The 25,480-nt window shown below is 39.0% G+C and overlaps 1 protein-coding gene across 1 annotated transcript in view; it reads right to left on the bottom strand.

Moving 5' to 3' along the window:
- The window catches only part of MET (MET proto-oncogene, receptor tyrosine kinase), a 67,943-nt gene that overhangs the window by 22,294 nt on the left and 20,169 nt on the right, over positions 1–25,480 (bottom strand). The window contains exons 3-9 of the mRNA XM_031056915.1: positions 20,132–20,266; positions 18,595–18,768; positions 13,161–13,321; positions 11,920–12,022; positions 11,578–11,714; positions 9,027–9,200; positions 8,029–8,128 (exon numbers count right to left, since the gene is read on the bottom strand). Of these exons, the coding sequence (XP_030912775.1) occupies positions 8,029–8,128; positions 9,027–9,200; positions 11,578–11,714; positions 11,920–12,022; positions 13,161–13,321; positions 18,595–18,768; positions 20,132–20,266 (984 nt within the window). The remainder of the gene's footprint in view (positions 1–8,028; positions 8,129–9,026; positions 9,201–11,577; positions 11,715–11,919; positions 12,023–13,160; positions 13,322–18,594; positions 18,769–20,131; positions 20,267–25,480) is intronic.

Raw genomic sequence — 25,480 nt, 5'->3', positions numbered from 1 at the left:
CTTTAACCAAAGCAAAATCCTGATCAGTGCTACACAGCGTTTATGTAGAGCAGGGAGAAAAGTATAAAAACTTCACGTCAATGGTGTTTGCACTCTTGTTGAGGAAATGTTCAAGTAAACAAGCTTCCTGGCCTGATTGTTCACAGCACTTTTAAAGTAAATATTTTGCAGATAATTAATGGAAAATTATTTCCAAAGCCAAGGACCATCAGGAGGCTAGCCTGGTGTACTGAGCAGCTATAGTTCAGGTTACCCAGCCTGTCACGGTGACTGCAACATGGATTTCTCTCTCTTTTTCACTACCAAAGCAATAGTAAGGGACCAGAGGACAAGGTAAAAGCCAACAATACTAACTGGAACAGTGGAAAACAGAAGTAAAGCACTGTTTACCCACAGTGCAGCTAAGTCGCTATGTTTCCAGAAAGGCACTGCGGACTCTGAGAAAGGGCTTTAGAGCCAAACCCACTGTGGATTCTGGGCCACAAAAGCTCAGCAAAGTGTATCTTCTTTCTAAAAATGTGTATTTAAGGCCCCAGATGTGTAGCACTTGGTGCTGAGGTACACAGTCATGTAAGTGCCTGCTGAGAGTGGGACATGCCTGTGGGACACGCTTTGCACTGAATCTTGGACCAGCAGGGATAAGATGTTTCCCTCACTGTAGTGCAGGAGCAGCCTGACAAGAGGCATGAAGCCACACCTGCCCCTAACTCTGCCACTACTCCTCATGGCAGCCTGCAATGGGGGAAAGCTGCACCCCATGATCAGAAGACCTCCCAGAGCATGCTTTCTGCTATGGTGATGTGATCCAGTACAAAATGCAGGACTCGTCTGAACTGCCTTTGCAGTTGACAGTGACAACAGCTCATCTAGAGTGGGTTCCATCTGATCCCCCTTACACAACAATCTAATCTTTAATTAGATTAATGGTGCTCTAGAAGAGTCAGCTTTGTCTGGACTGTGAAGATTTCTCCAGGAGTACTTTGCTTATAATGTCAGCAGCACATCAACAACCCCAGTGGGAGGGAGGCACGGTGCGTGCTGACTGCACCACACCAACTGCACAGGGGCTGTTTGTTATGGTACTGTGTACTCCCCTCCCTGGCCTGCCCCTCCTGCTGCCTACCAACGATACGGCTGAAGGACTTCTGGCACAGACAGAGTTGCTCCAGCTCCACAGAAGTATTTCTTTTCCAACTCTACAAACTTTCTGTAAACAGTCCCTTTTGCACTGTGCCCTGAGAGAAGAACAAAATTTTTCTTTTTTTACAAAATATAAAGGAGCATATCTGACATGTGTCCCAGAAAGAATGGGGTTAAGCTCCTTGTCATCATAAAGCTTACATTTGTTTTACAAGAGATTTCCTTGGAAGATCAACAATGCTCTTGAATACCTTTGTGCATCCAGAGAAGGCCAAAATACATATTTTTCTGGTTTGTTTTTCAAAATAAATTTGTTCTCATTATCAAATGCTGCCTGAAGGAGCTTTGAAATTAGTTTAAATTAATGCAATGTAATTTTGCTGTTTCAAATCACTCAGGCTGTATCAGCTATATACCCACTTTAGCTGGAAAAGCGGGTTTAAATTAGCTGCAAACCAGCTGCAAATCAGGGGGTTTTGTTATCACCACAGCAATTCATGTTTCTGTGAATAATATTGTGAAATCTTGAATCTGCCAAGGTAAACATTTTCAACATTCTGAGCATTAGTTTTAGAGCTCCTACATGCCTGTGAGCTGTGAGTTCGGCACTCAATTAAATAACTTGGTGGAGCTCTCTGTGATGCTAATGGTACTTGCACCTGTGTATCTAACAGCCCATTTATATTCCTAGCAGAAATTCAGAAATATTTTTGTAACCCCCATGTCAACAAGGTAAAGTGTGGGACACAAGACAAGGCAGATTTTTGCTCCATTTGCTTACAGTATCAGATTGTTCTTTTGAATACCTTGTTATACACCACTGACCATATCTCAGGCTTTGTTCTATCACATAGATCTAGAAATTAATTTCAATTAGTATGGAAATTATAAGATGCATCATTAGTATAATGGATGATCAAGCCATACTTTTCCATGATGTATGAATATTTGTTATCTATCATATTGTGTCAATTCTTAAAAAGGATTACTAGAATATATATAATTATGCACCCAAGCACGTCCCAAGTAATTATTATATTTATTTGATTAATGTAAATTCATTAGACTCTTTATCTACTGTAGAGTAGTGATGTCCATTAAATGAATAGCAGTGGTATTCATAACTTTGTTTGTGGCTATCTATTAGAATCAGATACTTTACTTTATCAGGGTGGTCTCTGAAGCAGAAGCTTTCAGAAGATGATAAAAATCTAATAATACTCTTTGGAGGGGATGCAACGTGACTGATTGGTAAGGTCAAGAAAAATCTTATTTGCAATGCCCTTATTGGTACATGATTTGACATGACATTTTTACCTTGAAATTGGTTTTAGCAATTGAAGAATATGATGGTTTAGTTTTCAAGAAATATTGGATTGAGGATCTCCAAGAAAACCCCCCTAATTCAATCTATTGCCTTCTCAATTAAGATACTGCCTATCACCCAGCACCTTTAACTTTTATTTAATTAAACTTTAAAGTAGATTCACTTTAAAAGCTAAGCCTACATTTTTCTTGTGACAATAATCTACATCTGAAGACAAAGAGAAAGACAAAAAATAAAAATTATGGAGCATTTCACAAGCATAAGTAAATGCTATACCCCAAAGGGAATAATAATCCATTGCACAATCCATATGACTCATCACTTAAGGTATGTATTCTTGTTCCATTTGTAAAATATGACCCCTGAGGCAATTAATTCAAACCTGACCTACAGAACCTGAACTTCAGTGCCCAATTCAATTCTTTTTCATCTGATAGAACAACAGGAAAAGTATGAGGGAGGATCTCTGAGTTCCAGAGGTCTCCCAGCAGCTGACCCAGATTAGAGAGGGGCAGTTGGGTGTGTATTACAGGATCTGCAGCTGTCAGAAAGGAGAAAAGGGCCAATTTGCTCCTTCATAAAAAGTAAACTTTTGGAGTACCAGTGAAGAATGAAAGATGAATGAAGTTAAAGACAGACCTGGAGACTCTCCAACCGTCCCTGCCAAAGGATGATTTCTCAATAGAAAGAGAAGAAAATACAGATCCAACGTGAAGAGAAAAACATTCAGAAGACTTTTCTGTGTAGAGCATATCCTGAGGGTTTTTCAGCTAATTCATTGCCTTTTGCTGCCATTTTGGGTGGCACAATGAATGATCCTGATAGATTGGTAGCCTTTTTATTTTAGTTTTCGTCTTGGATGAAGGCATGAGAGATAATGCTTCTAGTCTATCAGATCATGAGAGCAGAAGGTAGAGTAAAATGTCTCTTGCTCTTGGGTCTGAGAGCCAGCCCTTTGCACAACATGATCAATACTGACTGGGAGTCCAAATTCCTCCCTGTGCTTGGGATGGTCAATGCACCTTGTACCACTGCATCCCTGGCACCCTGGTGATTTCACACAGTGGCTTTTCCCTGACATCCCCTGCTGTCCCCTTTTCTTGGCAGGAGATGTGTGTGAGCTACAGATTTGGCACAGAAAGAAAGATGAATTTTCCCTTTTGTGGGGGAACTCTTCACTGGGATTCTGTGGCAACTGTGTGCTATGGAGTCAAGAGAGATAGAGGATGCAAGCCTAGGTGTCTTTGGGTAGGGAATCATGAATATCTTCAATAATAACACACTCACTACCCACACTTTACAGGGAATTTGTTTTATCATTGTTTAATACATCTAAGGTAGATACTCACTGCTGAATTCTAGGTATCTTGATGAATATGAGTATGGATTGCTTACATACTTGTAAACATTAAACAAACTTAAGAGTATTTTAAAATTGTCCTGAAAAATAGCAGGAAATGGCACCTGGCAGGGAAAAATTTAAAAATGCTGAGGAACATTCAAAAGACTACTTACTGAAGAGATAATTAAAAGTCTGTGGAAAGAGAAGATCTTGCATAGCTACAGAATCAGTGGTTGAAGGTCATGTGTTAAAAAATGCTTCTTAGTTTTGCAGTCTTGCATATCTTGGGACATTCATTGTTAGAAGAGATTAGGCAGTGGGAATATATATCAAAATTATTTACTAGAGGGTATATTAAAAATGCTATGAGAAAGGATCCCCAAATGACCACTTGTTCACTTTGGGGGAATCAATGCAAACTACAGGCTTTCAAAGAAAAAAACATTACTCCCAAGTACTACAGAAGCAGAAGAGTCATCTAGCATGACTTACAGCACAGGTTCCTGATCAAACACTATTCCAAACTGTGCCTTGGGTATTTTTACAGGCACAATGAAAGGAGGGAACGAGCTGCTTCCCTGCTTGTGTACCTCACACAGGAACTGGTGAACAGAAGTGAGAAGGTTTCTGTATTCTTATGCATTCTCTAGAGCTTTTGGGAATTTATGCAGCACTGCCTAAATTCCAAATTTTTTCCCTAGTTGGAACAAATGATCAAAAGAACGCATGAAATAGAAATTAAAAAAAAACACATTGCAATTATTGAAACATATGGTTCAATACATTTTTTTCACTCATTGAAATACATTCAAAGAAGGCAAAATGTATTATTTTGACAGTATTAACATAAAATGTAATATAAACACAACAAGTGTGAACATAGTACTGAACAATTTTAAGGAAATTTAAATAAATATGAAAAGAATACAGTAAAACAGAAACAAGGCATTTTTTTGCTCTATAGAAGAAAAATTTTCAGAGATACTAAACTACAAACATGAAAGCTGAAAAGCTCAACTTAAATGTTTCTTCTACAGAGGGCTGGCATACTGTGCCCAAAACTTTTCAGTCTCAGTGAAACTGCACTTCTTACAGGAAGTTCTTCCAGAAAAACTTTTGTATCAGTTGTACCACTCACCTCTACCACTGGGATGGAAAGAGGCAGAGAAAAGCAAATGCCCCAGGGCATGTCTGCTGGCTCTGCTCCCTGAGACTTTGGGATGCAGAGCATCCCCAACAGCTCCTGCTGTTTACAGAAATGACTCTCCACCTACACTGTGACTCCATCAGGACTCTAGGTCACAATTAAACCTGAGGACAGAGAGCTGACAGGAAAAGGTGAGACCCGTTTTAAATTGGGAACTGCCAGTTCAACCTAAAGGTCTGAGAGGCGGCTGAAAGAATGAGAAGAGCTCTAGGAAACAGCATTTATCAGGAGACTTTGGAGTGGTTTGGTTGTTTTAACTGGAAAAGAGAAAGGTTGAATCATAATTTAGTGCAAATATATAAAATTAGCAGGAGGGACTGATAATCTGTTGCTTGCATCCACAGAGGGTTAAACAAGAAGATAGGTAATTAGCCACAGGATTTGGGTTAATTATTAGAAAGAAGTCTTTCCAAACCACTAGGTAAGCAGGTAGAGCAGCTCTCTCTAAAGCTTGTTTAAGCAAGATTGTGAAATTTCTTTCACAAGGAGCTTTAATAACAGCCTAAACAAGTATCTGGTAGGCAGTGGTCTGGGCACATTTGCTCCTGGCACAGGGAAGTGGGCCACGCTTGGCTGCTGTGGTCCCTCCCAGCTGTACTTTCCTTTGATGCTTTGGGATGTGTCTCAGTGCTGGCTTTGGTTTTCCCAAGAGCCAGAGTTTCTGTATGCTGACAAAAGCAGCTTCTTGGAGGAGGCTAGTGAGAGAAAACTGCAAAGAAAAAGGGCTTAAATAACAATTTTAAACATGATTCATTTAGCTATCTTCTCCCAAACTAAGGAAGCAAAAATACTCATAACCTCAGCTATAGCACTTCTTGAGCACTTCTTTGGTCTGTTCAGGAAAACAACCTGTTTTCTCCTGTATAAAAAGGTTAGTTGGTCTGGATCTCTGCTGGAAATAGTTCCTCATTGTTGTTTATTTTAATAATGACTGGATGAAATTGGGATTTTTTGGTATATCTCCCATGCAGAGAGCCCAGAACTTCCAGTGCAGGATGGGTAAGGCTACAGCCATAGGCATCCTCCACCAGAAATTTCCTCAATTACACAGTACAATCTTGTTTCACCACTTATAAATCTTCCCTTTCTACCTGAGAATTAATACTCTTCCTTTAGAAATGTGCTTGAGGTAGAGAATAGTGGCAGAACAAATGGCTGCCACAGAGGCAGAGAATGTAACTGAGTGCCAGAAGCCTTTAATTTCAATAGAGCAAAAATATATTGCTTGGGCAATGTCAAAGTATAAAACACTCTGGATTATAATCCATTTGAGGTTATATTTCACCTTTTGTGCAGGGAGAATGAACTTGTATACAGCTGTTCGTACACTGGGGCAATTTCTTAGAGATCAGCAGTGGCAGGAGATTTGTTTGTTGGCAAATGTCAAACACGCTGCACAATACGAAAAGAAAAAGAATAAAGGAGATAATTCTGACTGACTAAGTCCATGATTTTTTTCAACAGCAACTTAGAGGCAGAATGAAAGCAAAACACTGCTCAAGGTTGCTCCCCAATATTTGGGGGAAAGAGCAAATTCTATGGTGTTTATTGCCTGGAGTTGCCAGTCACTTTTGGACAGTGTATTTTCTTTAAAACTTCAGATCTTTCAAATCTGTTCCGATTCTAAGAAGTCCTAAATATTTGACAGGGTGTACAGTATCAGGGCCTGAAGAGAAGCAATATTGCATATTCCCACAGGGGAATAGAAAAAACAAACAAATTATCTTTACACAAAGCAAAATCTCAAGACTTGATTTCAGCAACAATCTTTTCCTTCAAAATCCTTTGTGCTTAGAAATAATTATGCTCACATTACTCAAAATCTAATAAATTTTGAGTTTGGTAGATTTTACTGAAAGATTTTATTTTCTGACTGATGGATAAAGTGACTTTTTGATAACACTTAACACTGTGTTACATTGGAAAGGAACTGATTTTTAGATTAAAATCTGAACCCATTAAATTACAAGCCACGACTACATGCTGCGGAAATTCAGGTCCTGACACTCATAATATTATACAAATTAGGATCATGAAGAATATGATGACCTTGAAGCTATGAAAGACTGCAAATTTGCAGACATAACATTTAAAATGCATTGAGCAAACCTAGGTCTAATAGTTAGAATTCAATTCAGGAAACAGTGTATGATGATCATTAGAAATAAGCTGAGAATATGAACAGTAAGTAGCATGTCATAAAGAGTGTAAGTCAATTTAGCAATTTAGCTTCAGTTAGACTAAACAAACCTTACAGGATAAGAAAATGTTGGAGGTAGAACACAAACGTGTAGACAAAAGCTTACAGAAGGCAGTTTCAGTAAAACTAGATGACAAATGCCATCTTTGCCCTATAAGAACTAAAGCAGACCACATAGTCATATCTGTGTTTAGGTTTGGACACTGTGTAGTGTCAACTCAGAAACAAAAAGAAAAAAAAGACATCTCTGATTGACACCTACGTATAAGCAGAGGTACCCAATTGCAAGATCCCAAAGCCATCTTAAAACTTGATGAACTTATCAAAGTTAGGACAGATTTCTCCAACAGGGATTTTGGCAATCAGAAATTCTTAAAAATAATACTTAATTTTGATTTTATATATTTATTCCTCCTCTTCCTTTGATATATATCCACAGTCACCACTTGAGTATCACAGTAGTGCGTGAATTTGTCATGTAATCTGATATATCTATATTGCACTGCTGCATGTTTAGTCATTCAATTTGTATTGTTAAATTGAAATATAGAAATCTTCTTATCAGATACTGTAGTAGCCTTATTTCTTTAGAAAAGGTTTATTGGAAACAGTTGTTTTATCCTCACCTTAATTTCAAATTTGTTTTGAATTTTTTCCTCTACAGTGAAAACAGTCTTTTCAGAAAACACCAAAATATCAGTAGAAGCCCCAAAGTTTCAAGGCAAAAGTCAAAGTATTTGGCTGAAAATTCACAACCATTCACTACACCAAGATGAAAAGATAACAGATTGTGTTCTCTAAGATTGACTCACCACAGAGAAGTTCATTCCTAGCTTAGGTACAGTAATCACCATCTGAGGAAAGCACACTGAGTTCAAGTTGATTCCCTGAGCTGTGATTGTACTTCCACCACTAGGAAAATTTACCAAAAGAAGAAAAAAAAAAAGGAAGGAAAAGAAAAAGAGAAGATAAGTAGAATAAGTAAGTGCTGTGATAATGTAATGTTAATTACAAATTACATTTTAGAGTAAATGATAACATAAAACCATAATTAGGGATATGCATTGGGTAAATGCAAATACATAGCTTTGAGCAGTGAGATAATTTTTCTGGGAAACAGATTTTACATTTACTATAACAACTAATCAAACAGAGAAAAGAAAAATAATTTTTAAAACTGTGATAGGCCAGGGTATAAAACAAATGTGAAAATTTTAAAAGAGGTCACTTTTTTTGTACTTTGTATTTGCTAACTTACTTATTTCACCTATTGCGTTCAGTGGTGCTGAAAAAGGTGTCTCTTTTACTGCTGACATTTTTTTGGCAAAGGCAGATGGCTCGGATTAGAGCTACTGGGACCATAAATACATCACTTGAAAACACACACATACTAGTATACATATATATTCATAATGTTTATATAGCACTGGATTTAGACCATTTTAAAATCCATTTGCTCTCCTGAGTCCGCTGACTTGTCACATTAAATGATTTTCCTCAGCAATCAGTGTAATGTCCAGACACAGCATAGGAGACACACTTAGCAGCGCAGTGGGTATCTCAGTGGGACATCACAGGTAGGCTCAGCAGCAGCTAGGAGTGAAATCACAAAGAGAAAAGAGGCACCCTTCCCCCTTCTCCTTCACCTCTGAAAGGAAATGATTTGCCCTCTGCAACTGCTCCATAATAGAAACAATTGGCACGGAAGATAGAGATAAAAATGCAATTTCTTTTGATAGATTGCTGAGCAGCATAGCCGTTCTTCCTTCATTTGTTGCTTTTCTTATTTCTATAAGAAAATTTTACTCACCTAAGAAAAGATTTGGCTGGATGAATTTTTAAAACAACTGGGTCTTCTCTGTATGTGAAATGGCTGCTTGTGTTTCGAATAGCTTCATCGATTTCCATTCTCACACGATATTCCTGGGGAATTTGCTGTGCTGGAGTGTAGCACTCCACAGTGCTTGCCGATATGCTGGGAGGACTGAAAACAGATTGCTTGTCACCATTATAAAACATGTACTTGGCTTAAAATACTGTCCTTTTCTGAGCCCCAACCTTGCCTAAGGATCTGTTTGTAAAAAAAAAGCCATTGATTTTCCTGCTGGATAATCAGATTGCAACAAGTAAGCATGACATAAGGTAGAAATTGCAACAGCATGGCTTAAGCTCAAGATTAATCTTAATTCAGTTGACTTGCACCTTCCTGATGGAAGGTGTTGCCCTGGTACTGGTGACAATCCCGTGAGCCCCTGAACCCTGCAAAGGCAGCGTCCAGCCTGGAAAACAAGAGCACACTCCAGGTTTAAGGAGAATGACTTGATCTGTGGTAACCAAATAATGCCTCTTTCAAATCCACAGGACTTACACTGTGTTAAAAGCCTCGAGTTAGGGTGCTCGTGTGGGATGTACCAGATGCTGAGGGGCAGGCAGAGGGCAACAAGAAAGAAGGACAAAATTCAAGAAGAGCTGGCTGAATTCAGTGGAGTCTCTGGGATATTCACCTTTCCCTTGCTATCATGCCTGGCCATGGAAGGCCTCTTCCTCCTACACTGAGCTCAGTGGGTGAGTGGACAGCAGGAGGATCCTGAAGTTTGAAGCACGTGAAATGTGGCCAGAGGGAGCAGGGCACATCAGAGACAAGGGTGGCAACTGACTGGGAAGTAAATGTAACTCTACCAGCTGGTTTCAGGGATTTGGCCCCAAGCACATCCATGGGCCATGCAAGTGAGGTTGCTCTCATAGAATGTAAGAGATGGTCTCCAAATCAGACAAAAGGGACATTTGCTACAACCTCTGAAGCTTTCCAGGAAGGTGGGGTTCACCATAAAAGATAGCGATTCATTCATCTGTATCTGGAAGCTTTTTAACGCCTCTTAAAGGAAAAAAAATAAACCTTGCTCTAGTTGCCCTCAGAACTGGGGAAAGCTGTCTGTTTAGCTAGAGAAACACCTGCCTTGAGAAATTGGTTAAGATTACACAGAAGTCTCCAGGCAACTTGGCCAGTGAGAAAGAGGGGTACTGGAGATGCTTACTGGGAAAGTCTCAGCTATTGTTCAATACCTAGAGGTCCACCTGACCAACATCTGCATCTGAGCTGGCTGCTGTCCCACCCCCATAGTAGATGTCTCAAATGAATCATTCCCAAAAGGTTTATATATTTCTCCATTAGCTGACAAAGACACCAAGAAATGCAACCCTAACTATTAAGGAACAGAAAAATGATGAAGATCTTTTTAGTGATCAGACTTGAATATCTAAATCCTTTTTCTTGATTTAGTCAGACTTGGCTGATTTGATCAAGAACATACAATGAAACATTTAGAATAAATGAATATTAAATTAAATTTATTTGTATATTTTAAAAAATATATTCTTATTTATTTATAAAATAAATTTATTCAAAGAATAAATTTAATCTCTCCTGACTCTGAGTGTTGTGTTAACTAATAGGCTACTGCTTCCCCATGGTCTCCACAAGTGTGAAGTTTTACCACTATGATTTTCCATAATCATCAGATGATGCTCAAATTTCAGAGGAATTCCTGGATGTCCTGCTTCTGGAACACAGTGGGCCAGATTCTGCCTTGTCCAAAGAAGTGATAATTCTGGAATCACCCTGCTGTTCCTAAGCAGAGAACCAAGTTGGATTTGTGCCATGGTAGAATGGCTACCAAATTCAGAACTCGTCTGCCCATAGTGGAGAATCTGTGTTTGGTGATCAAACACATCACAGATTTGTGACTGAGCTCCTACTGGATCCAGTACAGAGCCACAAGAAATTCTGGCTTAAACCTCCAAAACAATTTTCTAAATACCAGGAGAAGTATGATGCTGCCAAACTGATGCTGCCTCTGTTTTGTAGGCTGCTCTCTGAAAGCAGTGCAGAAATAGTGCTCCTCTGCATGGGATAGATGTTGTCACCCTGGCCAGGTTTCCACCCAGGCAGGCAGTAGGAAATGGTAACTTGTGCCCACTGGCTGCTCACTAGCAGCTGCTGCACGAACAGCAGCTCTTGCTAGTACAAGAGAGAGGGCTGAGTGTGTGGGAATCAGGGGGACAAAAGTGATGGGAAATAAGCAGTTTCTTGTCCATTAGAAGCTGATTTGACACTTCTCTATGCAACCTTTCAATGAGGCTAATGAAGACACTAGAGAATAAACAAGACTTCCAGAGAACTGTAGTCCCTTCTAGAAATCTTTCCAGTATCCTACACTCAGGATACTTACTGCTTATTATAAATTCCCCAATAAGTGACACAAGAAGAGGAAAGAAAATGTTTGAGTTTGGTTTTTTAACTCCAAGGCTTTTAATCAAGACATTTCAGTATTAAAGGCATTGTGTTTTAGTTAGTACATTACCTTTTCAAAGTGCATGGTTGCTCACCAACAAAAATCCTCATGGATTTCCCACTGTCTAGGTATTTTCCAGCTACAGTCAGCAATGTTCCTCCGGATTTGGGGCCATAGGTGGGAGATATACTTGTTATTACAGGATTCTAAGGGGAGGTAGAAATAAAACCAGTGGATTATGAACACATTTTCAAAATGTTGAGAGGACTTAAAACATTTGTTAATATTTCCATGAAGTAACAATAAAGCCAACATGGATACAGAATTTACTGTGCTGGATTGGACTCGAGGAGTCCCTGACAGTTAATATTGAAGCTAATTTTGACTGTAAAAGTTTAATCTAGTGCTTACCACGTACGAAAATGTATTGAATAGTGTTTTGCCATGTCCAACAGAAACACTACTGGATATATTAAAACCTGGACTTTTTGCAGCAGGAACTGTGCATTCCAGCCTTTAGAAAACAAGGAAAAAAATGGGATTACATTTTTTTTCTGATTGATTTTTTCATAATAAAATAGAACCATTTCAAACTCATAATAATGGGGAATCCATACTAAACAGATCATCAATCTATGTGCACCACAGACATTTCAGAAATAATAGCTAAAAGAACTGTAGCCCTCTTCCTTAACAATAAATACAAATGCTGTGGACTTTATAATACTTGGCCACAGAATATAATTTTAGTATATCATATATATTTCAGAAAAAAGAAGCATGACAGAAAAAACAAATACGTCTATTCAATGGCTGATGGATTTGTAAAAATTTTCCTTTAATATCAAATTTTGGCAGACAATGGCATTAGAAAAAATGAATCATATACACGAGTTTGTTATAAAAAATTAAATATTACCAAAAATTAAACTTGAACTTCTGCAGCAGCATATGTCAATGTATTATATTACATTCACATAGTCTCACATATAATCTAGTCTCCTTAAATCATCTTGTTTCCATTGAAACTCTGCTGGAGTATCTGCGCTGCTGTGTATGTGAACAGCAAAGCTGTGCCACGATTTGTGCTTTGCTTTGGTGGTAGAGAGAGGATATTCAATGAACGTGTATTTCTGCAAGATAACAATCACAGTAACCTCTGTCTTAAACTGAACCCATTATCCCTGTGCCTCAGACACTTATTTCTGAGGAGGAGAGGTGCAGTTGAGGGTCATAAGCCTCTGGATGACGAAATACCTGCATCTTCTCACACTTCTCTCAAGCAGCAGCTTTACAGATCAGGAAGACAGAGGTGACATAACTTAGCCCAGCAGGATCCTGGCCAAAGGAACTGCCCCCTTTTCAAACCTTTGAATAGATTCATTCTTGCCAGCTTTCACAGATGTTGAATAGCGCTTCACAGACAAATCAGAGAAACTGCTGCAGGAGCTATTGGCACAAACTAGATTGATTTAATCTCCATTTTGAGCATTGTTTTTCTTGGTGAGTTTATTAAACCAGGGCATTTCTTCGAATTTGAAATTTCAGAATCAGAGATGATACTTATAGGCTGAATGTTTGTATTTGCAAAAAATTCCACACCACATAAAGAATATCTGTATAAATGGAGAGTAATAATTTAGGTCTCTTACCTATTTTTGTTGCTAGATTTTGCTTCCAGAGGACAAATTTGTCCTCCAATATGGACTACTGTATTTTTTAATTCAAATCTATTATTTTTGCTGAATCCAAAGTCCCATCCACACAGCGTCAATTTTGTCCCGCCTTCTATGGGAGCACTGCTTGGGAGAATCTGTTAAAAAATATTGTGTTAGTTGAATCAGATTTTCTTGAACTTCACTTGGAGCTAAAGAATGGGCAAAAGAATAATTTTAGAAAAGCATTTCTTTTGGTAGACTATGTCCTAGCATTCATCTTAATTGTTCTTCACCTTTCATTTGTCACATTATGAGCTTTCTATGACAGTAGCAATAAATAACAAAACCTATACTAGAAGGCTTTGAAAGATAGTGTTTAGGGGCACTGAACAAGCTGTGCATTGTAATAGTCTTTTAAATCCTGCAGTTCTTGTCTTTCACATCTTATTTCTGGTGTGTTAAACATACAATATACTTATTTTGTTAGAAGCTGAATGCTGAACACAAAAGATCCCCCAAATGACCGTTTTTTGCCAGCTTGATGAAAGTTGGGTTCAGAGTGAAGTAGCTTCAAAGACACCATAATCCTATATTGCGTTGACTGTGATAAAGTTAACATGACTTCTGCTATTCTTTCCTTAAACGTTTTACATTTGGTCACCTCTAATTCCAAGTTAAAAATAAACGGCCCCTCAGAAACAGAGACAATCTACAAAGGAAATACTTTTTTTTTGTGTGTGTGTGTGTGTGTGTATTGTAAATTGTCCTGTAAAATATAACAATGGTGGGAAAAACGTAGGAACACTATAGAAGTCTTACAAAACTCAGTAAAAGTACCGGTTAGTACTGTCAGTAAAAAAACACCCAAAACTCACCAAAAAACCCACCAAAAAGAAAAGACATTAGTTCAGGAATTATGAGGACTTCCAGCAACGCTGCACAATTTTGCAAACATACCAGTACCACTAGACAAACAAAAAAGAATGAAAGGAATGAGAGACTGAATTTATACTTGTGATTATAGTGCCTAAGTATCTTAATGCTTTAGTGATAATAATTTTGCCCCTAAAATGCAATACAGCTGTGTCCTTCAAAGGACCCCCGGCTTAATTTTCAAGCTGAAAGCAAAGTGTTTGAGTGATACTTGGCTATTATTTCATCTGGAAATCCAGTAAGACAGCACATTTCTTTTCAACCCTCTTGTAGCTATACTTCAAGACTCTCACAAATGAACTATTGTAGATAGAAAGGCAGCTGAAGAATACTTCAAAAGAATTATACCATATACTATATATGGGGAAATTTACTGCCCTCATTAGAAACCAGACAAAGAGTCTGACTTAAAATGCACTGAAGCCAGGAGGAACCTTTTCTGTTATAAAGAGCTTTGAATCAGCTCTCAAGGAGCAAAGAGGCAACCTATGCAGGACCAGCACTTTTGTACAAATCTGTAAAAAAGGAGTGATACTCACACAGCCCCCTGACCCACAACTGCAGCTATGAGCTAGGAGCCATTCTGTGCCCACAAAATCTGTGCTATTCCCAGGTTTAACTTTTCCTTGTTTCTTTGGACTTCTCTTCTTCAAAACCTGGATTTGACTTCAGATTCTAGTTTTCCACTCTGCTCAGTATCTCAGCACATTATCTATTTTTGAAATAACAAAACCCTAGCAGAAAATGAAATTGCTCTGTGGGAGTACAGGCTGTCCCGATGTTTTGTACAATACATTGACACGTGGCATTTGAAGAGTTTGAAATGTAGTCCACAAGTTAGCAAAATAAGGGCTTCACAAAGCCATACATAATAAAAACTGAAGGTATTGAACACGTTTTCAGTGATCTTACATGGCAAAAGAGACTTCTGATAGCAACCTGTGTGCCTTAATTGAGGGGTAGCAAGTATTTAGTACATTTTGTCAACAATTGTAGGACGCAACACCTCTAAGTAGATAGCAAAAAATAAATAAACAAAAGCTTAAAGTTTTGTTTTTAAGTTCTGCCAAACTCCCTCGTTTTTATTCAAAATTTATATTTGTTCCATTTGTCCTGTATGATGAAATGTCTGAAAGTCAAATGTGGTTTTCCAGACTTTTTCTTGGGAGTGTTGACAAGAATGGACAGGACAGTGAATCTCCTGGTCTTTGAACTGAGGTATTTGTAGGCCTCTTCTGTGTACTTACATTGCACTGGTAGTAACAGAAAACAATCAAACCAGTTATAAATGCTATGAAGTGCAGGATTCAAAAAATATTATGTTATCTCCACTGATAACATGGAGCAAGTCCTGTAATTCTGCTGCTCTCTGAACTTTTGTTTAAGGGAGAAAGTTAACTTTTTTTGGTTTTGGAAAACTTTAAAGCTTTGTGTTTTCTTTTTATTTATATTGATAGCTAATATACATTTAATATATTTTTGGAAGGGAACACCTATTTATTAAAATTTCATTAGCACATTCATTTTAATTCAAAGACAAGAACATGTACAACCACATGTGAAATTTCCAGCAAAGCATGCAACCTAAACAGGCAGCAGAAGGCCTGATGTTCTTGATACGTCTGATACAAAAGCCAGCTAAAATGACTCACTTTAAAAACAACAACAAACCATGTCAGATTTTTAACCACAACAAAGAATCAGAAGGGAGACCAATTTATTTCTTCTTCTACACCCTTCACCTTTCAGCGTGACCTGAACGCCACGCGCAGATGCCTGCAATTTGTTCCAGCACCAAGTGATCTCCGAGGAGACTCCCTCCTGGCTTCCCTCTAGAACTGCTCATCCAGGCTGATGAAAATCCTCATTGCTGGCAGAGGCAGTGGATGGGAGCAGACTGGGAGCTGGGCTGTGGAGGGGATGTGTCCTAGCATCTGCCCTACTATGCTGTCCATGTCTGGGCAGACTTGACTGCTCCTCTCCAACCCACAGCTCCAAGGGAAAGTGCTTAAAGCAGGGAAAAAGAGACAAAGGATCTGCAGGACTCCATGGAAAAACACTGGGCTTCTTCTCTGCCATCCCTCCTGAGAGGAAAAAAAAATTTTTTCCCATTGTACACCAGTCTGTGTAATAACCTGGGAAAACGTCACTGAAGATTAGCTAGCTAACATCCACTGGAGCAGACCCTCAGGGAGCCATCTGCTCCTCTCAGGTTAAAGTGATCATATGACATATCTCAAGCAATCCATCCCTCTGAAAGCTGCAAAATATTAGGGAGAACTTTGGACTGAATTTCAGATACTATGCAAAGCAGGTCATCCTCCGTTTGTTAGGAACAAAACTAGCTTGTTTCTTACATTTTATGCATGCGAGTTTCAAGACAGGTCAGAAGATGATGAATAATCTGTTTTATATTTTTTTCAGTAATCATGTTAAATGTCATGGTCCAGTAGAGCATGAAATTTGTCTTAACAGCTAGCAATCCAATGGATTTAAGCATCCAGCTGCATTTTTTTTCTTACAAGCCTTCTGGAAGCAACTTCTACCAACATTGGCACGCAGTAATTCGAGATTCACCTTAAGATCCATCAGTGTCACACATCCATATTCATTACAGGGGTAGAGTAGTGCTGAGCAGGCTGGGCTGAACCACATGGGGAAGGGAAGGGAAGCACCTACCCAGCCTCACACCCGTTCCCACTGCCCCACATCCAAGGTGTGCTCCCCTCCCAGCACTTCACAAGGACTGCAGAGTCTCTTGGTTCTTAAAACTGCTGAGTGAACACATTCAACATTGAAATTAAAGAGGGCTACATGAGTTCAGCTTCTCTGAAAATCAGAAACTAAGCAGTTCAGAGCCTGGGAAATATTTTTTGAGCTATGGAAATATACAGCCACTGCTGGAAAGTTTGCAAATTAAAAAACATTAAGGATGCTTGAGCTCTAGAACAGATGAAACAAACTGTGTAGGATAGGTGAGCACCTTGGGCCTGCAGAGGTACAGAAAAATCTATAAGAGCTAATTCTCACTGCATACCTTCGGATTGGTGATTCAGTCTCATACAGACTAAGGCTGGAAAGGATTATTTCACTATCTAATATAACCATTTCGAAAAAAAATGTGTTTTTTTAATAAAGGAAAAGTAAACTCTTCACATTCTGCATTAGCAAGGTTTGTGCATCTCCTCTGCCCTAAGTAAATGGCCATAGAAGGCTGGCAAACTGCCCCTCCCCCTTCCATTTTCCATCCATTTTGGGTTTGATTCCTACAACTCTTCATTGTTTTTTCACTGAATTTTGCCTGTGTTAATCATAAATTTTGTGTCTGAAAGTTGAACATGGAAAAAAACAACCCTGTAAACATGTGTTTCTGTACTTCTTTCTAGATTAATAGCAGTTTTGTCTAAAACATTAAAACTTAAAAATATTGTTGTACATGAAATCATATGCCTGGATGAAAGAAATACATTATTTATTTAAAACCCACTTTTTTCTCCCTTTCTAAGAGTTTGGCATATCAAACTTTCATGTCTGTTTATAAGTTGTATTCTAATAAAGGAGAATGTATTTTTAACTACATGATGTAGTTTAAATGCACTAACATGAGTGAATGTGTCAGTAAATGCTACCAGAACATTTTATGCTTGTCCTTCCCTTAGATTTCTAGTCCATCAACTGCCCTACAAACCTCTGCCTTCACAGTCATGCCACACTTCACACGGGAAGATTTGGTGCCCCGTACGGCACAAATCCTGCATTAAGCATAGTTGAATTAAAGCTGGACTGTGCCAGTGCAGCTCCCTGCTCATCTGTGCCTTCTTGTTCTCACACAGCCTTGATGAGCTCTGGCTGGCTGGCAGCAGCCTCTGGCTGACCCTGACCCGGGGGTGCAGCTACAGGCTTGCTCCTTGTTGGTGCCAAGTGCACCCACAGGAAGAAGGAGCCAGGAAAGGACATTATGAAAAAAAAAACTTCCCAGGAGCTTGGGTCGGGGAAAGAAGGGGCTTTTCTCACAAAGAAACACCAGGATTTCCTCCAACATTGGAGCCATCACGGGGATGGATGAAGAGTGGGAGCCAGAGACTTCCTGTGCTGGATCAGGCTGTGGTGACTCTGGGCAGGAAGTGCTTTCCTCCACTTTTGTCTCTGAGAGAAGCCTAAGAGGAGGGATGCTCCTCTCTGTGACTGGCTTTCCTGTCAGACCCCTGCCAGGCTGGCTCAGACCCATCTTGTTTCCCCATCAGAAGTGCTTTGTAGGGCCAAGAATCTCCCAAGGCTGGTAAGGATGATCAGACAAACCTGTCCATCCATGAGCATCTCAGCCCACAGTGCTCAGGGAGACTGTGTGCATCCAGTCAGAGGATTCATGGACATCAAGGCTGAGGGGAAGTTGAGGAAAGCTGATAATTTATCATGGTTACATGAATAGAAAATGTCTACAGAGTGCAGACTGGTCTTCCCTCAAGAGATAAATGTGAGAAATCCACCACTTTACCTCATAAACCCTAGGCAAGCAGGTGTCCTGGGTCCAGGTGTTGCTGGGGCACTCAGAAGACCTGAGGCACTGCTGGCTGCACCAGCCACACTCCATGAAGGCTGGTGCCAGCAGGCACTGGCTGCAGGACCTGAAGTGATGGCAGCCTGGCCCCTTCAGAGGGATCTTTGTTATCTGTCGATGGAGAGACATGATGCATACATCCTTTTAATACATACACTAAGTGGCAAGGAGAATCTCTATTTATGCATAGCATGCTGGTGCTACTCAGATTTCAGATGTGCAAGCCACAGTTCGACTTCTCTTTAGCTCAGTAATTATAGGATCTTATAAGTAATTTAACTGACATGATTTTAAATTCGCTTGGGAGAAACCCTAAAGGCATCTTAATGTTATATACAGTTACTACCAGCATCTGGTGTTTACAGCAAGATAGCATTTTTTGCTGATGGAGAAAGAAAGCAGCAGCGTGCTCCTCCCAGTTCTGTATCTCAGTGTGCCTTAGTTTATGCAGTGTATCTCAGTATGTCTTACTTTATACATTTGTAAAAATCGGCATGATGACTATTTCAGCTTTGCTGAGGCTGTATTAATATCTGCGGCACACTTACAGAATGTGACTGCCCATGTACTTGTTTTTTAACACCTATCATCAAAAACCCCATACTTTACCTAAAATACAACTTAAAATTTATATTACTTAAAATATCAGGATAGTTATGAAATAGTCACTCTAAACATGTCAGAATTATTTTTGGTCAAAATATTAAAATCAATATATAATAACATTACTATATAAGTGCCTCATATTTCTTTATACTTCAGGAACTTCCTTAAATTTATTTTGTACATTTTCTGAAGATCACTCTTATAAATAACTCATACATTTCTAGTAAATGATTAATAACAATCTTTATGGCTGATGTATTTCTGTAAGTCCTTATAGAACTCAAGGGGTCAAATTATTGCTTACGATTATGGTTTAGGATTATCCGTAATATTATCTGCTGATGTTTTAAACCTGTTCTTCAATGCATATCTACTTATGACAATAGCATATTTATGATGGCTCTTCATCTTTTATTAACTCTTTGTAGACTACACGCTAAAGTAATTTTCAAGCCTTACTGACTTACAGTTTTAAAGACACGCATGTAACTCTAGCACACACAACAGTCCTTAAAAGTTACAATGCTATGACACAAACCAAGAAAAGCCAGGAAACTGAACACCATTCTTTTCTTGAGCCATTGTGTGTTTTGTCTTTGCAAGCACTTGAATTAGGGACAGGTTTTCAGCCTTAAAATTTGCATTTCCTGGCTTTTGTTGGTTTATATCACCAGCTCTTACATTATTTAAGCATTTCTCAATATTAGGCTGCCAGTTTGTTTAGCAGGGGAATAAATATATCTTGGAGGAAACTTACACCCCCAGTGTTCTGAGGGAATGGCAGGGCCATGAGGATGCAGTGCAGAAAGCAGCAGTGTGAACAGAGGTTTACACAGCGCACAGGAGGATTAGATTATGAACCACTCACCTTTTTCCCAGTCACTACCAGGGTATAGCCATCATCTGCTAATGAATTCTCGACAAGAACCTGGGGAGAGATGGGGTGGGAGTCCAGCTGAAAGCTGACATGTGGAGTTGTGGATTCGGAACGGGAAACCACTATCTAAGAAAGGAAGAAATTTTGAAAATCAGCAGGCAGTATATAACCCAAATGCATGCTGCTCAGCTGTCTCATGTTCTCTGCTTGCATTAATTACTTTGCATTACATTGCATAATATTTTGCATAATGTTCCATCATAATCTGATTAAAGTGCTATAAAATCTACTTTATTTAATACAGCAAAATCATGGCTGTTGGAAGATCCTCAAAATACACCATGCTTATTAAAATATGCAGGAGTCACTGCATGCTTCCTAGTCCTTCAATTTCAGGTATTTATACGTCACCATAGAAAATGAAGAGACTGACCATTTAGTCAGTCCTATACATTTAAGAATGAAGAATTTTATCTACAATACCCATTTAAAAGAATCTTAAAACTCCAGGTCTTCAGAAGTCAAAACCATTTCCTTCTATTTCCATTTTGGTCCTTGAATTTGAAAAGCAAACTTTACCCAGTGTCAACAGCCTCTGGTCTTGCTGCACGTGGGGCAGTGAGATTGCAAAGCTATGTCAGGCACTGCAGGTCACACTGTGGGCATCACTCAGAGCCACTCAGAGTGCCCAGAGCTCAGCAGCCAGAGCTGCCCAGATGGCAATAGCTGCCAGGCTACTGCTCTGACAGTCTCCTTGCAAGGTTTGGCTGGGCACCCTGAGCTCTGGCTCCTGTTGGTTTCTGTGTGAGCTGGGTGACCAGGACTGAGCCTTCAAATCACTTCTTAAATTACAGGGAATGGTGGAGGCTCCTTTAGAAGATGATCCAAAACAGGAGCCTAATTTAGTCATCCTGAAGCCCCTTTGCTAAAACCCTCCCTCTGTCTCTCTCTCTCTCTCTCTCTCTCTCTCTCGATTTCAGGAGATCTTAGGGAGATTAGTCACGCCAGTATGAAATTCCCTCACTACTCATCTCTCTACATCTTGAGTTACCTAAATTCTTCTGAGAATCTGGGCCCATTCCTGCAAACACACGCCTAACTTTACTACTGTAACTTTGTTGACTTTAACGGAATGAGTCATGGCTGTTAAGCAGAGGCATAAAGCATCTGCAGATCGGGGTGGATATTTGATAGCAACATTTTATAGGCTTGGGCCTGCAATGCAGAAGGATGTGCGCCCAAATGTGATAGCATCAGGCAACAAAGGCAGAGGATTGTTTACATGAGGGAAGATCATGTTCATGTTTCAAAAGCTGTATCACGTGTAGTTTACTTAAGGAATTTAGATAATCAACATTTGCTGAGAAGTTAGGATTCAATGGGGGTCATTATTTAAAAAGATTGAAGCCATTCTGGAAATAACTTTTATGTCAAATGTTTCATTTTTTACTATAATGAAGCTTTTCTTCTGACTCCGAAGGCAGAATCAGAACAGCCAGGACATTGACTTACACAATTTCACTGGCTTTTCACACTGCCAAGGGCTTTCAACAAGATGGCTGACTCCAAAACTAGACTTAGAGATGCTGTAATTATAGCTGCTGTTTTGATGTAATTCAAGACTTAAATAAAATATATTAGCAGTTAATTCATGCCGATAACTGCTTCATATCCCAGAGGTATTTTTAGTTTGGGGTTGCAAGAGGCTTTTTTTTTCTTTAAAAATGAAACTGGCTTTGTTATGGGCTTTGCTGTGGATTTATTTCACAGCACAGAAAGTACAGATTTTAGAAATCAATAAAGTATGATCATTTTTGGTGACACAGAAGTATGGTCTCTGACTCAGTGTAATAGAGCATGAGCTCTGTTTTTCTATTCAGGACAATGAAAAATAGAATGGACTGGAAAGCTGCATGAAAAACCTTGATTAATGTTGGCATTATGGGGAGAGGTAGCACCACAGCTGCAAATACCTTTTTAGTTGATCATTAGCCGTGTCTCATCTCGAATACCCACTGCTATAAAATGCTAAGAATTCTTTTCCATCATTAATCCAGGCTTCCTCTTATTGCCAAGCATTCTTTCTGATTGAGCCACAGTGTTAACTCTTTAAACACATCTGCATTCCAACCTCAGAGCAATACATGAAAATTTGGATTCCATCTCTACAATCTTGGAAAAATTACTCGGTACTTTATACATTGACTGACCTTTATTTTACTGAGGTTGATAGTCAAATCACCTGCTCAAAGCCCAAGCGACTAGACTTTGACCTCAGGACATACAGGGAGCTCGGGTTACACTTCCTAGCTCACAGAATGAAAGTTTGGATTTTGCTTAGAACTAATCTACCAACCTACAGAGCTGCTATAACAGATACTAGATGCAAAAATGTTCTTTTTGGTCCATACAACTGTGTGATTTTTGCACACATCAGCCCAGTCCTTGAAATTCTATCTTACCCTTATCCGACATAATCCTGAAAAAAAAAAGCAATTTGAAGACAGCTTCTACAGCAGGAGGAAGAGGCTACTTAGGACTCCAGTGTCGTTCTCATAAAGCTCTGATTTTTATAGCTTGGAGCTGAGCTGGTATGTGCGCAGCATAAATTTCATCTGTCATGGACACGCCAACGTACAGGGACCACTACCATGAAAATGGTTCAGCACTACAGGAGATTTTCCCTCTGCAAAGACTATAAAATCCTGGGGTTTTGGGGGTGTCTTTTTTTTTCTTTTTTTGGGGGGGAGGGGGAGAGTGGGTATTGGATTTTTTTTGTTTTATTTTCATTTTAGTAATTAATTTATTAACCATGCATTTCTCCAGAGCATAAGAGAAATGAAAGCTTATTTCCATGCCTCCACTCAAGCAATTAGGCGTTAGGAAAGGTCTAGCACAGATAATTAACCAAAGGAGAAGAAACAGACGTTTGTAGTAAATGGTCAAAGTCACCAGAGGTGTTGTACAAGCCGTCTGTGCTGGAGTCCATACTGTTCAATACACCCATAAATGAGTTGGAAAAGTGGTTGAGCAGTTCAGTGATAAAGTTTTGTGATGATCTGAAGGTATTCAAAGTGGTTAGGATGAGGATAGACTATGAAGGATGGCAGAAGGACTTTACAAGACAAGGCAATAAAATGGCAGATGAACTACAACAATGAAAATTAATTTAAAGCAGTATATGTTAGATAGTTATCTAACTGCTTAGCAGCAGCCAAAACCAACCTCATAAAAGCATAGAAATTATTAGAAAAGGATTAGAGAACAAACCAGAAAGCACCCTGATAATGATATCAGGGTAATGATAATGGTTATGACATCATATAAATTCATGGCTTGCCTGAAACTTAAAATCTCTTAAAATGTGCAGTTCTACTTGCCTCCTGGCAAAAAAGAGCATGTTACAAAGGGGAAAAGCTCAGAGAAGGGTAACAGAGATGATCAAAAGGCTGTAATGAACAATGATTGAGTATGGTAGGTGTGGAACTTCTTTCATTAAGGAATAGATAATCATGAGTTTGTAGAGACCAGCCCTACACTCTCTTCACTCAACCCTACACAACTACCCAAAAGGGGCTGTAGCCAGCTCGGGGTTGGTCTCTTCTCCCAAGTAACAAGTGATAGGAAAAGAAGAAATGGCCTCAAGTTGCACCAGGGGAGGTTTAGAATATATTTTAGGGAACATTTCTTCACTAAAAGGGCTGTCAAGCAGCAGAACAGGCTGCTCAGAGAAGTGTCTGAGTCTCTGGTGACTCACATGTAGAAGTGACACTTAAGGGCATTGTTTAGTTGTGGACTTGGCAGTGTTAGGTTAATAGTTGGACTCAATGATACTAGAGGTGTTTTCAGTCCTAAATGATTCTATTATTCCACGATTTAATTATAATAAAAATTCTAAACACCACCAAAAGACAAAAATAAAAAAAAAAAAAAAAGAAAATACTTGGGTTCAAAGCAAACAAAAGAAAATGACATTCTAGCAATATGTGATGACCTATGGTACTCCCTGTGGAAGGATAAGAATGCAAGAATGCATATCCAAAGGGAAAATGCACAGGTACATGGAAAGAGCTAAACAGACAACAATCAATAGCTCAGGAAATTCCCAGAAAAGAAAATAGTTGGAAACTTGAAGCAGAAGGTAGCTATGTGTGTCTGGGTCACTAGGCATCCACTTGTCAATACCGCTGGAGACAGAGCACTGAACTATATGGACCCTTCATTTAAATCCATGTGGCTCTTCTGATGTCTTTTGAGAATCATGTTCAACATCAGTAACTACGACAAATGCAATATTTATGTCTCTCTATTTAGAGAAAAACACACAATTTTCTTCCAGCATTGCTTAGATTACTTCCAGGAAATACTTTAATGAAGATAACAGCCAACAGTTAATTAATGAATGAATATATTAATGTATTCTTTAATACTGGAAGTCAGTGATCACTTAGGTCCATGAACACTAAAGTTATTAATTTAAGTATCATTTCATTGCCATCAGCTAGTATTAATGTTAAATATGAAGATTTGAGTCTAGGTTTGTCTGTGTGTAATATGGCAAATTAAGACTGTAATAACTTGAGTTGAAAACCAGCATGCAACAGCTTATTTTAAAAATCATTCCGATGCTCAGTTCTGCTAGTCAGCAGGATTGAATTACAAATGTTACTGTCTACATGTTGAAATATCTTTTGCAAAAATGAGAGGCCTTCTAAAAGGAATCCAATCTAAGTATCATGTTGTTATTTTTTTCCCTAGATGTCTGGCAGGTGTATGCCATTATCCAGCAGAGATAGGCTCAGGGTTAACTATATTCTGCAATGCCTCAAATGCCCTGGGATATGCAGCCTAGCCTTGCAAAGGGCACATATGTAGCTCTCTAAATGCTGTATATCATTCTAATCCATGAAGAATATAATGGATCTCTTCTGAAGAGTGTAAGCTTTTCTACTCAAACTGAATATTAAAACATATGTGCTCTCAAACCAGTTATTCAGCACCAGGTGTTAATTTTAATTTGGCTACATGGATTTTGCATTATGCAGTGTTTGATACCTTTTTTCCCCTGGGAGAATCAAGATACATTCTTTACCACAGAAAGAACTGCTATCATAAATGCCAAAAGTTGAGCTACCTATATGAAAATGCTGCTTATCAAGAGTTTGACAGAGTTTTCTCTTGGCTTGAAAATGAAAGATGGAAGGATTGCAGCTACTCACATTTCTACAAATGCTTGTTTGTACAGTTTGCATGTAGTCTTAAATAGGTCAGACTGTCATTATTGAAAAGCCAGATGAATTGCTGTGCCCCTGAGACAGGACAACAGTGGGCACTGAGGAC

This window comes from Geospiza fortis, unplaced genomic scaffold (genome assembly GCF_000277835.1).
Source record: "Geospiza fortis unplaced genomic scaffold, GeoFor_1.0 scaffold195, whole genome shotgun sequence".
Taxonomy (NCBI): Eukaryota; Metazoa; Chordata; class Aves; order Passeriformes; family Thraupidae; genus Geospiza; species Geospiza fortis.
Note: the sequence above shows the minus strand (reverse complement) of the source record. Positions and strands in the feature narration are given on the sequence as shown.